At 38.4% G+C, this 13,844-nt stretch overlaps 1 protein-coding gene across 4 annotated transcripts in view; it reads right to left on the bottom strand.

Moving 5' to 3' along the window:
- The window catches only part of uggt1 (UDP-glucose glycoprotein glucosyltransferase 1), a 37,939-nt gene extending 30,003 nt beyond the window's left edge, over positions 1-7,936 (bottom strand). For all 4 annotated transcript variants that reach the window (XM_015392725.1, XM_015392726.1, XM_015392727.1 and 1 more), the window contains exons 1-9: positions 7,855-7,936; positions 4,579-4,711; positions 4,225-4,304; positions 2,913-3,043; positions 2,712-2,824; positions 2,461-2,635; positions 1,283-1,379; positions 1,110-1,188; positions 737-837 (exon numbers count right to left, since the gene is read on the bottom strand). In XM_015392725.1, coding sequence (XP_015248211.1) covers positions 737-837; positions 1,110-1,188; positions 1,283-1,379; positions 2,461-2,635; positions 2,712-2,824; positions 2,913-3,043; positions 4,225-4,304; positions 4,579-4,711; positions 7,855-7,885 — 940 coding nt within the window. In that variant the 5' untranslated portion in view covers positions 7,886-7,936. The remainder of the gene's footprint in view (positions 1-736; positions 838-1,109; positions 1,189-1,282; positions 1,380-2,460; positions 2,636-2,711; positions 2,825-2,912; positions 3,044-4,224; positions 4,305-4,578; positions 4,712-7,854) is intronic.
- Between the last annotated feature and the right edge of the window lie 5,908 nt (positions 7,937-13,844).

Genomic DNA, 13,844 nt, shown 5'->3' with positions numbered 1-13,844 from the left:
CCAACGATTTGATTATTTCGGATACTCCACAATCCACCATTGTCTGTCTTGCCTATTGTTTATGCGAGTGTTTGTGTGCAAGTGGAAAGAGGATAGTGGCTAAAGGAAGTGAGGTAGGAGGGCAAAATAGGTTTAGCGCCATTGCAGCGCAGGAGTCAGAATTACGTCCAGGAGCAAATGGATGAAAATAGACTGGATAAAAAAAAAGAAATAAATGAATCGATACTCTTGCGGACGTGTCGATGCATCGGATCGTCCGCTGTTGGATCGATGCATCGATACAAAACGTATATCATTTACAACCCTATTGCACACGGGCCTATTGTTGTGTCGTTACGCCATTGATTAACATCACCTTTTGTTTCTCTGTTTGCAGATGCTGTTGTGATCTTGTTGGCATGAAATGCTGCAGCAGACCAAATGATGGAGCTTCTATCAGTTTGCACATACTGGAGATGTTAGGGTTCAGGCCAGTATAATCTGATATTTATTTTTTTGGCTGACACAGGAGTGATCTCTGATATCAATATTGGACGGGAACATTCCCCATGAAAAGGACCGGATTAGAGCTGGCAGTAACATCTGACAGTCAGTCAGTACGGCTGCTCTGATGTTTGTTTTAGCCAGATAGAGCTTTTTTTTTTAAGCATCCAGTCATACAGCAGGAAATTAGATAATTAAAGATTATTTGCTGTTGGTTAAAAAGAAAGAGACAATGACTTGGAAGGAGACCCACCTTGCATTTGCCAGACTTTCAGAGGTGCCATTTCATTTGTGCTTTCGACTAAATGCTTCCTCAACTCCTTCAGCTGTTCCTTCAGCTCCGGATAGAGGGTCCTGGCAAGGAGAGAGGGAGAGCATATAGGAAATAAACTGAACTTGTAATTAAAAGAGAGAGAATAGTTGGAACCAAAGACTGATTTAGTTATTTGCAGGTTAGCTGAGCAGAGATATGGTCAGCGCTTCAAGGGAATTAAGTTTGCAGAATAAAGAGGAGAAAAAAAAGAAAATGAGGAGAAAAAAAAGGAAAAAGCTTGGCAGGAATTAATACTGTTGGAAGAAAACCAAGCTTGTAAAAATTTATCACAGCCCACCACAAAAATACTCACTTCAGTTTGCCAAAAAGGAATCCCTGGACCTCGTCCACTGGATCGTTCTCCCCAATCACTGTAGCATTCACCTCCGCCCCTGAAAGCAAAATCAATTAACTGGTTATTCATGTCAGGACTGCTCAGTGATTGCTGTAAGCAGAGGAGTGTGTTTATTGTTGGAGACTACGCACCTTGAACTTGTGTGTCATCCTTTGCCTTATATTCCTGGCTCTTAATAGCCAGCTCTACTCCGTACCCCGACAGGTACACTTTGTTTTCATTAGGTTTCTGGAAGGAAAGGAGGTTTCGGTACAAGTAAAATATCTGTCATCAAATTTCTACACTTTTGTTACAGCAAATAATAATAAATTCTGTAAAAAAAAACTATAAAAAAATACAGATTTTTTCCCATTACATCATTTCAATACCAATATACATTTAAAAACTATTCATTTCAAATTTAGTCTGTCCATCCAGATGGGTTGTGTAGGCTAAACCTTATGTTGTGCAAATACTCTTATGATATATTTGACCCAATTTCTGTCTTTCCAAAACTTGTTTATCTTAACTTGTCCTCCTACCTGTTAAGCCATTAAATTCACTTTAAAAAGAAAAATAATCTGACTTCAACAGATTTAAAGTACAGATAAGCCGTTATTTAACACCTTACCCATCCAATAAATGGTAACAAACTGGCCTTTTCTATTTAAGCGGAAAAACTTGATGCATATCAAACAGATGGTGAGAATAATTTAGCATAATCAGAGGGAGAAAAAAAATCGACATCAGCTGTATTTGAATGTGAGAAAGAAAGAAAAAACCTCCAAATTCAACTTGGCATGAAAAACGGGAGAAACACACTTCATCCCAGGTGTAAATGAGAAGCCTGATTAAGCAGCAGGATTTCTTTTTTAGCTCCTTCTGAAAACAGTGAAAAAAAGGTTCACTTAAATCATCATTTTACCATTTGTTCTCTAATGTGGACATCTGGTATATTGGCCTGTTTTTATAAAGCGATTCTCACGTATTTTTGCTTATTAAAAGCCCTATCTTAAAGCCACACCCACCAGTTTATACATTGGAGTCAAATCAGAGTTCCTCTGTTGACCAGCAGAAGCAGCACAGAAATAAATTCATGTTTGAGTAAAAAAGTTCATACAATGTTTTGGTTTTAAGGAGTTTGATTTCAATGAGGCATCAACAATTATCCAAATGAATGAGCCTGACTTGCTTTTTGCACTCAAAAAATGAAATCATGTTATGTATACGAGTTTTAACTAAGAGATAAACAAATCTTTACGATTTCCTATAATATCAACACAACATTAGACCAGAGGAACATTGCTTTCGAGTGTGTATGAGCACCTACAGCCACATAGTGACGAAGCACATAAGCTGCTGAGCCTTGACTGACACTGGTTGTCAGGACTTGGTGGAACCTCTGGAAATCTGGTTTCCCAAACTCAGCGTAGAGGATGACAACAGGAACATCTGGATCTGAACCCGGGTATCTATGGTCCCCTTTGAAAAGGTATGGCTTTGGTCTGAAACGGAGGTGATGACGTCACATGACTATTCAGCAAACGGCGGATTCAAAGACCACTGTAGATTCAGCTTTACCTTTGCTGTGCCGTTTTCAGGAGTGTCACCAAGCTTTCCGGATCACAGGACTTCTCTCCATGGACGCTGATAAAAGCTGAGCACCCAGAAGGAGGATGCTCAGTGGACGCAATCTAATACAACAAAGGAAAGACACAATGAAGAATAATGATGTCGCTAACAGGCAAGCGGCTTTTAAAACCTAAACACTTCTAATGTTACCTGCTGGAAGGAGTGCACTGTGGCAGAGTAGGCTCTCAGAGAGAGGGCAAACTTCAGCATGTTCAGCTGGACGGAGCTAAGCAGAGCACTGGCTTTCTTCACAATCAGCTCATAGTAAGCTTGATCTGTGTCTGTGGGATAAAATGACTGATATTCAATTATGCTCCAAGGCTTTACTTAAAAAGCTTAAAACCAATAAGATAGTGTTAGAAAAATGGAACTGGCGAACAAAATTGTTTGCACAGATGTTTTTATCAGTTAGCGCACCACAGCGCAAGGCATAGCTGTGGCATTAAAGGGATAGACAAGAGACCTATAGTGACTCTGGAGGAGCTGCAGAAACGAGGTGGAGAGGACCTCTTAACTAGACCACTAATAAGTCATATGTCCCGAAGATAGGACCTTCATTATAGAGTAAAAAAGACAGTTTTGATCAACAGAAAACCAAAAAAACTCTAATGTAGGAAACAAAAACAAACAAAAAAACACTCTTAAGACTGCATCTTCCACTGTGTTGTACCAAAAGAAAATATTTTTTAAATCCTTTTTTTAAATGAAACCCACTTTACTCATCAATACGCCAGAAACCAGAACAATCTACATTTTTAAATCATTGGTTATGGACCCCCGGTTTGGACCTTCCCTGTCCAAAGTTGGTTTCAAGTGCAGACCAATTACATATTTAAAGCCAGAGCATCCTTTTTTTGTTCTTTGCTCAACACACATTGATACTGAGTCACAATCGACTATTGGAAGACAATGTGCACAAATTATGCCATTACAGTTTTAAAAGCACTATGCTTTTTGCATTTAGACAATAAACCTGAGGGCGCCCTTCTGCCATATCGAGTTTGAAAGAAGAATAGGGAAAATGTCCATTTGTAGATGTAAAAGGCAGAATAGACATGCCCTCTAAAAGAGTTGCAGCTGCACTTCCAATTAAAAGTTCAAGAAAACAATAACTCATAAGGATCTAACATAAATAAACACATTTTTCAACACTTGTGATTAGAGTGTAACAAACATATAATAGTTCAAGACATCTCAATTCTTATATCAGCTCACAGTGTGTTAATTTGTCTCCCCTCTCTAAACCATAACACCACTTTTCTTCTGTCAGAGAAGCTGTGACCCAGCTGCTTTTCTCAGAGACGTTTTTCAAGCTCCTTTATGTCACACTTCTGCGAGCACAGGTACTCAGTCAAAAACACTGACGATGCTAATTACTTCTAAGATGCAGCCCAAGTATGAGATTGAGAAGGTCCCTGAACAGTAACTTTAAATGCAATCTGGTCTGAAGAGTTTACATTACCATCGTGCTCTCCTTCGATGTTTTGATTGGCCTCAACAAAATCCCAGAACTTATCGTGGCTCTCCTCGGCTAGAAACTCACTGGAAAAGAACATTTTCATAAGAAAAAACAAGGACTTGGTCTGATAACCTTTTTTTAATGGATCTGAAATATTTCAAAAAGGTACAAAGAAGAAAAGCAAGGCCATACAGGTCATATAGCAGAGTTAATAAGAAAATCTTATGGGTTTTTTAAGCAGACGGTGTGTAAGACAGTATATCACACTAAGTTGCAACAGGGGACAGATATAGACTGACTTTAGAGATAAAGCTCTTAAAGTACAGTGACCAGTTCGTTACAGTGTACAGTGATTACCTGGCCTCCAGCAGCAGAGGGGTATCAGCCCATTTGGTTGTAAGAGTGGTGGTGATGGCTTTTGAATCAGCAGCGCTGGAAACGGGAGAGAACGGCGACAGCAGCAGGACACACAGAAGCCACATCCTCACACCTATACCAGAGGAACACAGTAAATAGAGGAGGGGACAAATAATCAAACCCTTATGCAACAAAGACCTAAAACATACAACTGACTTCAAATAGATTTACAGAATGTGGAGCAACCAAACAAAAAAAGATTTCACAGTGAGATGAGGGAACAACTGAGCTATTGGATCATAGTTTTTAAGCTGAAAAGCACTGTAAGATACTCTCGAGCACAGTGGTGGCAGCATCATGAAGTGGATGGATTAACAACATCTGACCCCTTCCTCAGTAATGTTTGGTTAATGTGGGCATAGTGATCTCACTCAGATGGTCTGTATAATGTGAAGGGTTGAAGAAGATTAAAATTCAAAAGGCGGCTCCACTTAGTGGATATACAGGTAGACCGATTTATAGAGTGGCTGATATTTTGGGCCAATATTGTCGGCCGATTCATGCATGCTTTCGCTGATTCATTTGTGCATTCAGCAGCTGTGCCTGAAGATCACATTAAGAGCATACAGTGCAGCTCTGTCCATCAGCATCGGTCTTAAAAAACCTGCATCTGTGTCCATAAGAACAAATTCATGTTCCATTCTACATTTTCAACGAATATTGATTAAAAAAAATCAAGTTTGAGTTATCATTGAAGCACACACACAAAAAAAAACCCTCAGAAAAGTTAAAGGATATAAGTTATGATTATATTAATGCCCATGAAGAGTAGAAAGTGCTCATATTTCATATTTGGTTTCTCTGCTATAGGTTATGTCATTATTTTGCAACATTTTCAGACACTCTTATGCAGTTTGAGATAACAGTGCTCCATTTAGCTTTAATGGTGACACAAAAGTGACTGCTTTAAGTGAACCTTTCACCTAGTCACAAGAAGCAACAAATTAAGATTTATTTTATGGCTTCAGTCTCCTGCAGTCATTCCACAGATCAGGCACTTCTTTGCTTTACTGTTTCTAAAAAAGCTCCTGCCTGCAGTGCAGTAAGACCAGCCAGTCCACTCTTTTTGCTTTTGCCACAATATAGACAAACTATTTACTCAGCAGTTACAGCTTCATACAGTTTGCTCTTTCTTCCAACTCTAAAGTGAAATTACACTGAGCCCTGGAAACCTGGACAACAGAGTAATAATACATTTTAAAGCTTTGAAGAATGTTCTCTACAAAGTCCCCTGCAATGCTGTCAAAACTAATTCTGGCATAACCAGCCCACTCACACATAGGGTAAACCTAATCTGCAATTGGCAGCAGTATGCCAGTGTGGTGATGCTGCTGCTTACCCATGATGGGCAACTGTTAGAGAAAACTCCAGTCTCTAAATGGTTAAAACAAAGTTCTGACTGTAAGAAAATATATTAATATCCCCATTTTGAGCTTTAACTGGGTCATTCTAACACGCAACTGCACTTTAATCTAGCCCATCTCTTAAGAGATCTGGCTTCATGTTGTTGTCCTGCTGGAAGGTAAACATCTGAAGTCTTTAAATTAGCAATACATCAAATATCACCATTGGATGGGCTGATGAGCACCGTCTGTAGACCAAAAAAGAGGTGTAACAAGCAACGCCTCTCTCTACCTTCACTGTTGCCTCTTCTGCCCATATTTTTAAAGGATAAATACACATTAAACTGGTCTCCCCTTTCAGAATACCAATGTAAGTAACTCATAACTTTATAATGTTGTTAGCAAGATAACTTTATTTTGCCAAAAGGTGAACAGGTGATAATTTCAATCCACTGGGCTTCTGCCATTTTGTTCCTAATCTCTGAGTTCACATAGATGTACATGTGCGAGCAGCCAGCCTACCTAGCCTGCTTGTAAAGATGAGGCTGAAGAACAATAGAAAGAGACACCGTGTAACATCACACCATGTTCCATCTAAAAAATGTATTTAGGTCTTCACATTAATATTTTTTTTATTTCTTTAATCTAAAAAAATATATATATGTATTTCTTATTGTTTTTTTTTTTTAACAGGTATTCTTCCAGGATTGGCAGGTATTTATATCAAGCCTATACCCCACAAACCAACTGAATGTCTCAGTAGAAAAAAAAAAGATATATCCCTCAGCATCATACTGGCCCCACTGTGTTTCAATATGCAGATTGTGAGATATTCAACCATTTCTCATAATCCAAACCAGCTCTAAAGTTTTGCAAAACTTTATACCTTCACGATGACCAACATATTCCTACAGACCTCCAAGTAATTTGTGTAACAGCTATTACCGTATATTCAATTTAATGATGTAATTGCACAATCTTGTCCTCTGTTAGCAACTTTAGTTTCTCCTGAGTACAAATGGACACACAACTTTTTAATAAACTGATAATATTATTGCCATTACTGTTAATATATAGTAAAAATTTTAAACATTCAGCAATAAAATGTCACAGGGGTATGGGGGGGATGGTCATTTAAGAAGGGGGAGGATTTTTAGGTACTGCTTAAGGGTCTATGCTGAGCATGAATGAGGGGTAATAGACACACAAAAAAGAGCATACTTAGTCACAGAATAAACCAGCAACCAACAAGGAAAAAACTCTGTTAATATTAATGAAATTAGTTTTTACCTTTATGCTTTTCCCCTGAAACACTCTAGCTTTCTATAGGGGGGACAATAGAGGATGATCCAACTCTATTTTCCAGTCTATTCTATTGTAGTTTAATGGGGAGTAAAACCCATAAATGGTTGATGGTCATTAGATCGTATCCACGTAATTAAAGGTTTATTCCTAATTAATATCACAAAACAACAGAAGGAGATGCGGTGCACCTGCAAAGATATATCATAAATAAATAAAACAGCTTCCTGAACTCCGTCCAATAAGCAACTTCAGCGTGGCTGTTCTGTCCAATTAGAGGACAGGTTAGCACTAACAGCTAACTGCTTTCTGTATCTAAATAGACAGTTGTTAAGATTTTAGAACAATATACGTTTTAAAGGCCATTATTATGAGTAAGTAGTGAAAGAAAAATCACAATGAGTTTACACAACATGCTATTGGTTTGTAAACGACAGCCAGCGATATGAACTAAAAACGTATTTTTCTATTTACGTTAAAAAACAAATTTTGTTGCCTCCTCTGTAAAAGGCTACCATTAAATAGTCACATTTAGCTGCACGGAGCTTAAAAATCAATGATTTATACTCACCGAAGCCGGCTCTGTAGCTTCCTGTATCCATGATCCACTGAAGGTAGGGGGTCCTCTCACATCCGGGTTAGGTGGCTAAAATTCTGCCTGTTCAGAATGAATAAATCACCTGAGTTGATTGTTTATGCATTTCATATTATTTATCCTTAGTATTCAGTGATAGATACAATAACAAGAATTGAACAGTTGTTCGCATATCTTAAAAATGGCTATGATTTTTTTTAGTACAAAAATGTTAAATAATGATTTTTACTGCCTTATTTTGTTTAGATAAACTAATGAACATAAATTGCCTACATTTAAGTACAAACAGTATGCACAAGTGAACACTATATATTTAGTTCATACTTTTTTGTGATAATGCTGTTTTTTTGTTTATAGCCCCAATTCTGCTTGTAAAGATTGAAGGAAATATATGTCAATCAGGGCTGCAACTAGAAGTTATTTTGCAAATCGATTAATCTATTGGTTATTTTTTCGATTAATCGACTAATAATCAGATAATTCCTTAGAGAAGATTTTTAGAAAATTAAACCAGGTAAATTCTGGATAGAACATACTGACAAATGAAAACTGCTTTTTATATCTTAAATGCAAAACATTTAATTAACATTTATACATTTTTTTTTTTTTTTTTTTTTTACAATTTTTATATATTTACTGCTCCAAGTGTTGCTCCATCAGCTAAAGGCTTGTTTTAGAGTCTCCAAACTCCAGTTAACAATTAATCAAAAAACTAAATTAGTTGGCGATAAATTCAGTCCGATTAAATGTTTCAGCCTTAATGTCAATATTGTTAGTTTTTGAGTAAGCATGTCTGTTTATCAGACCTTTTTAGTGGGCTAAAATCTCAATTACACACGTATTGACAAATAAGGTTAAATCTTTTTATACCTTTAAACTGTGAGCTTTAAAGGCTAGAAATCATGAAAGCAATACTGGCTACCAAGGAGGAAGGTGTTGGTGGTGTGGTAGCTCCACTCTTGACTTGTAGCAAAGCACTGTAAGTTCAAATCCTGCAAAAACAATTTTTTCACTTTATCTCTTCATTCATGCATAAGAATTATGATATTTTGAATAGTAAGAGCAATATTTAGCCCTAAATATTTGGCCTTTTTACCAGAAGTGTGCGATATATGCATTTTTTTAAGTGCACACAGACCATTATGGCCAAACAAACAAAACAACTTTTTGTGGTTTTATTGAAGATTGAAATGATTAATTGTGCCTCTATGGCTACAGATATTTCAGATAAGTTTTTACAGTGGCAAACAATGTTAAGCATATAAACAATGTACAGCAATATACAGTAATGTACCGTGTTATAATGAATAGAAAATACATTTATGTAATGAAAGTATTCATTGCATGTTTTACACATTTAGTTATGTTACAGCCTTATTCCAAACTTGATTAAGTTAATCTATTTGCTCTAAATTCTGCAAACAATACAATGTTATGTCAGATTGGAAGTGCTTTATTAAGGATTGTTGGAAAAGTATCAACAATCCATCCATCCATCCATCTTCCACTTATCTGTGGCGTCCAGACGTCCCTCTCCCCAGCCATTTGCGCCAGCTCCTCTTGGAGAATCCCAAGATGCTCCCAGGCCAGTAGAGAAACATGGTCCCTCCAGCGTGTCCTGGGTCTCCCCCTGTTCCTCCTCCAGGTGGGATGTGCCCTGAACACCTCACCAGGGAGAGTCATCCTAACCAGATGCCCCAGCCACCTCAATTGGCTCCTCTCGACGTGGAGTAGCAGCGGCTCTACTCTGATTCCACTCCGGATGACTGAGCTCCTCAACCTATCTCTAAGTAAATTTGCACAGCCTTGGATTTTGTCGATCCACCATTGGTCACAAACACCTATACTTAGGCAGCTTTACCCATTCATCGTTGCAGTGCATCTCGAGCTCCTTCAAGTTGGATGGGAGACTTCTTTGGTTAGCCATTTTCAGGTTTCTCTAGAGATGTTTGATCAGTGTTAAGTCTGGACTCTGGCTTGGTCACTATAGGATATTCACAGTGGTTGCTAAGCCACTATTTAATGATCATAAGAAGTGCAGCCATGTAGTTCAGCCTGTCATAATTAATGAAAGTTATAAGTGGATATTGCTGTAGGCTGATATATTCTTATGTAAGCCATGGGAAATAAATCACAGATAAAAAAAAAAATCTCTCTCTTCTATCTGTTAAAAAACAAAGCCATGACATGAATTCAGACATTGATATATTGAACATTGGTTGGACCTGTTTTATTTCCATACTTTTAGCTGCGATTTCTCTTCTATCAGAGGAGGTGCTTCAAAGGACATCCTGGACCCCTGTGAATCAGCCACGTATAAAGCCCTGCTGTCTCACCCATCTTCCTGTTAGCCTGTGGATCCAAAGGTGTCTCCATCGGGGGGGTCACTTGATTGTCTGTCCCTGCTGGCCAAAAGGGAACACATTCTTCAAACTCTGGTAAAACTGACCTTTTCTGAGAACCAGATAGCTCAGATAATCTATCTGCATCCCTAGCCATAACAGTTCTTCATTCCCAATTCTAATTTTCTGCTGAAATTAAATATTTTTGACTTAGTCGTTCATACTACTAAATAAATCCGTTTGCCGTCAGAATGAATGATTTAGGACAACACACAGCAGCACACTCTTTATAGAAGTAAACAGTGATTCTCACTATCCAGGTTAAATAAAGCTTTTCTGGAAAAGAAAACTCATTAAAGAGGATTCTGGTCTCTTTTGAGCAATAAAATCAGACAGTATCATAACCCCCATCATTAACAATGAAGGAAGAAAAGACAGCTACAAGAAATTGACATTTGAAAAAGCAACCAGTGGCTGCTCTTCCTGCAGATAAGTCTCCATGGATGGGTAGCAGGAGCCCTAGCAATGATGCAAAAGTCAGATAAAATGTAGCATGAAGAGTGTAATATTTAGACTGCAAACACTTTAAAAATGGTTAGATTCAGCACATATAGAAAGAGTTTTTATCACAACCGAAATATTGGAATGGAGTCTATCAGACTGCAGTGAAAATGTCGGATATGAGTCGCAAAGAGGGAAAAAGGATTTGGGTCCCATTTGCCTGCAGTGAGACCATAGCCTCCTTCTTGGCCCTGAAACCCAGCAAACTCACAGAATTATGAATCAGCTGCTGGAATGGAAGTTAATCAGAATTTATTCCAAATGTGTGCAGATTTCACTGTTTGACTATGATTTGAGCTTTAAATTGCATTTTTCCTTAAAAGTCCCTGTGTTTGAAAAAATCAGAGAAGCACAGCATCTGGTGTGTTCTCTAAAAGGAAAACAAGCTTTATTTACTGGTACTAGAGCGTTCACTGTAGAAATCCATCTAAACATGTAAGCACTGGGGTAGGAGTACTTTCTATTAGAAAAAAAAAAAAGTTTTCCCAATGTTCATAGTAGCTATAGCTTTGTAAGCTGCTTCAAACAGGAAATTAATCAACATAATTTTCCACCTGCAACCATTTTGTTGATCTTTTCCTTTAGTGTTCATCGTGCTCTGCATAGACAGTCCCTTTGGGGGAATATTGGTGCCATACAAGAGGCTTCCTACCTACCTGTTGCATGATCTTGATAAAATAAAAGAAGAACATTAAAGGTACTGTGTGAGTTTGTGTCCCAGGGTGCAAAGACATGGCTGTTGCTTTTTCATTTACTTGCTCTGCAGCCCAAATTAAATTGGACGGCTGATCCTCCAGAGGGAGCAGTTCCAAGGTTTGATTTAACATTATATAAAAAGCAGCTCCATTAATTATCCTGCTGGATATGACCTTCACTTTGACATGAACATGTGGACAGCGCACATATCGAGGCTTTAACACACACTCTCACTCAGTAAACTAACTTGAAAGTCAGCTGTGTCCCAATGAGAACAGGCCGAATTATCCTAATAATGTCCTCACAAGTGGCGCTAAACTGAGCCTGGAGGACCCTCACACACGCTGCCCATAGCGCCTGTTCATTTGTCAGGAAGGTGACATCTTCAGATGAATTATGGGAGATGGTTGTCATCTTCTCTGGGGTCACATATGAAATTGTGGGCTCCCTCTACTCGAGCTATCACACGTCAGCCATTTTAGAGGTTGAAAGTCTCGACGGGGGACCAAAGCGACCTCAATTAAACCTTCATTAATATTAATACATTTTGTCGTTTCACGTGAGCTGCCACTAATTAAATGTGTCCCTGGCTGTATAATGGGGGTCAGCCGGGGTCTGTAACATGAAGCTAATTCAGCACATTACAGCTTCCGAACACGGAGCAGCACTGAGCTTAAGTCTTAAATACAGCTGGAGAGGAGGCTGATTGCTGTTTTTAACATTTGCTCACATAAATAATGACACACTTTTTCAATTAGAACAGTTGTTCCCAATGTTTGGACCAGAGTCAAACTATTCCCGGTTGACTCCTGGTGTCAATTATTATTTTTTTTTATTCTTGCAAGATCCTAAACTTGAAATTATAACATATTTTCATTTGTCCCTGTTAAAAAATGGCTTTATATGTAGAATATTTCCCTTTTATTAAAAAAGTGACGTGTATTTGCATTCCACCTCCTTTACTGTGACGCCCTAAATAAATCCAGTTCAATTAATTGTCTCTAGGACTAAGCTTATCTATGAGAAGGGAACCACTTTTTTGTTCACAGCATAATATGAAGGGAGGTTTGCTGGCAAACAATTTATATGGCAGAAAGATCAGATAAGATTAAGGTTAAATATTTTACCCTGAAAGAAAGAAAGTGTGTGTGGCAGAAAAATAACTGGTCACCTTAAAGACACCATATCAAGTAGTAAAACAGAGTGCTGCAGCATCATGGTGTGGGGGTGCTTTACATTAGCAAGGAGAGTTAAGAATGTGAAAGTTGATGCAAACTGAATCCTGAAGGAAACTCTGTCAGAAGCTGCAAAATACTTAAAACTGGGCTGAAGGTTGCCCTTCCAGCGAGAAAACCACTCTAAACTTACCCCCAGAGCTGCAATCAAGTGGTTTAGATTAATAAATGTCAATTTTTATAATAATAATTGAACTTTATTGATCTCACACTGGAGAAATTCACTCTCTGCATTCAACCAATCCCCTTAGGAAGCAGTGGGTTGCCATTGTGCAGCACCCAAGGTTAAGGGTCTTTCCTCAGGGACCCAAAGTGGCAGTCTGTGGGAGTGGGGGTTGAACTCAGAACCTCTGGAGCACCAGCTCAATGCTCTAACCACTAGGCCACCACCACCAATTTGTTATGATGGTCTGAGCAAAGCTTAGGCCTAAATATGACAGAAAAAATGTAAAAAGATGTAATAATAAAATCAGAGAGGAGGGGCATGGTGAAGGCCTCGGTCCTTGATGCAGCGATCCCCGGTTTGAGTCGCAGCCTGCAGATCTTCCACCTTTCCCTCATCCCCATTTCTTGTCAACACCATCTTACAAATACAATGTAAATACAAATGACTGGAGTGAGTGAGAACATATATGAACAAGTGGCTGAACTATTGGGAGACTGTTTTAAAACAGGATTTTTCTTCAGTCCTCAGCTGCGGCTTAAAGTAAATTCCCCAAACAACATCATTTATGAGACTTTAATGTGAATGCGTCTGCAGATCTGTTTTTCATAAGCCTCTAGATTAAAGCTCCATACTGTCACACACTCCTAAACATAACGATAAGCATATGTTTTAGACATTAATATAATTGAGGGATTCTTTAGACTGCTCTCTCTCTGATATTAGTCTGCAAATTGCTGCCTGAGAGGTTTTATTCTGTAATTCAACTGTATTGTCACTCGAGATGATTTGGATGTTGTCCTGAGAGATAAGCCAGACCCAGAGTGGAGGGTCAGATAAAAGCACCAGATGTTCAATCTAATCATTTATAGGACTGCAGATGGGGGAAAAAAAAGGTCCCTGACTCTGCTCTGATCTCTCTCGCTGCCTCAGCTTTTACCAAATGACAAAAAAGTGAGCTGAATCTCT

The sequence above is a fragment of the Cyprinodon variegatus genome, unplaced genomic scaffold (genome assembly GCF_000732505.1).
Source record: "Cyprinodon variegatus isolate N-32 unplaced genomic scaffold, C_variegatus-1.0 Scaffold604, whole genome shotgun sequence".
NCBI classification, from domain to species: Eukaryota; Metazoa; Chordata; class Actinopteri; order Cyprinodontiformes; family Cyprinodontidae; genus Cyprinodon; species Cyprinodon variegatus.
This window is presented reverse-complemented; position numbering and strand designations above follow the sequence as displayed.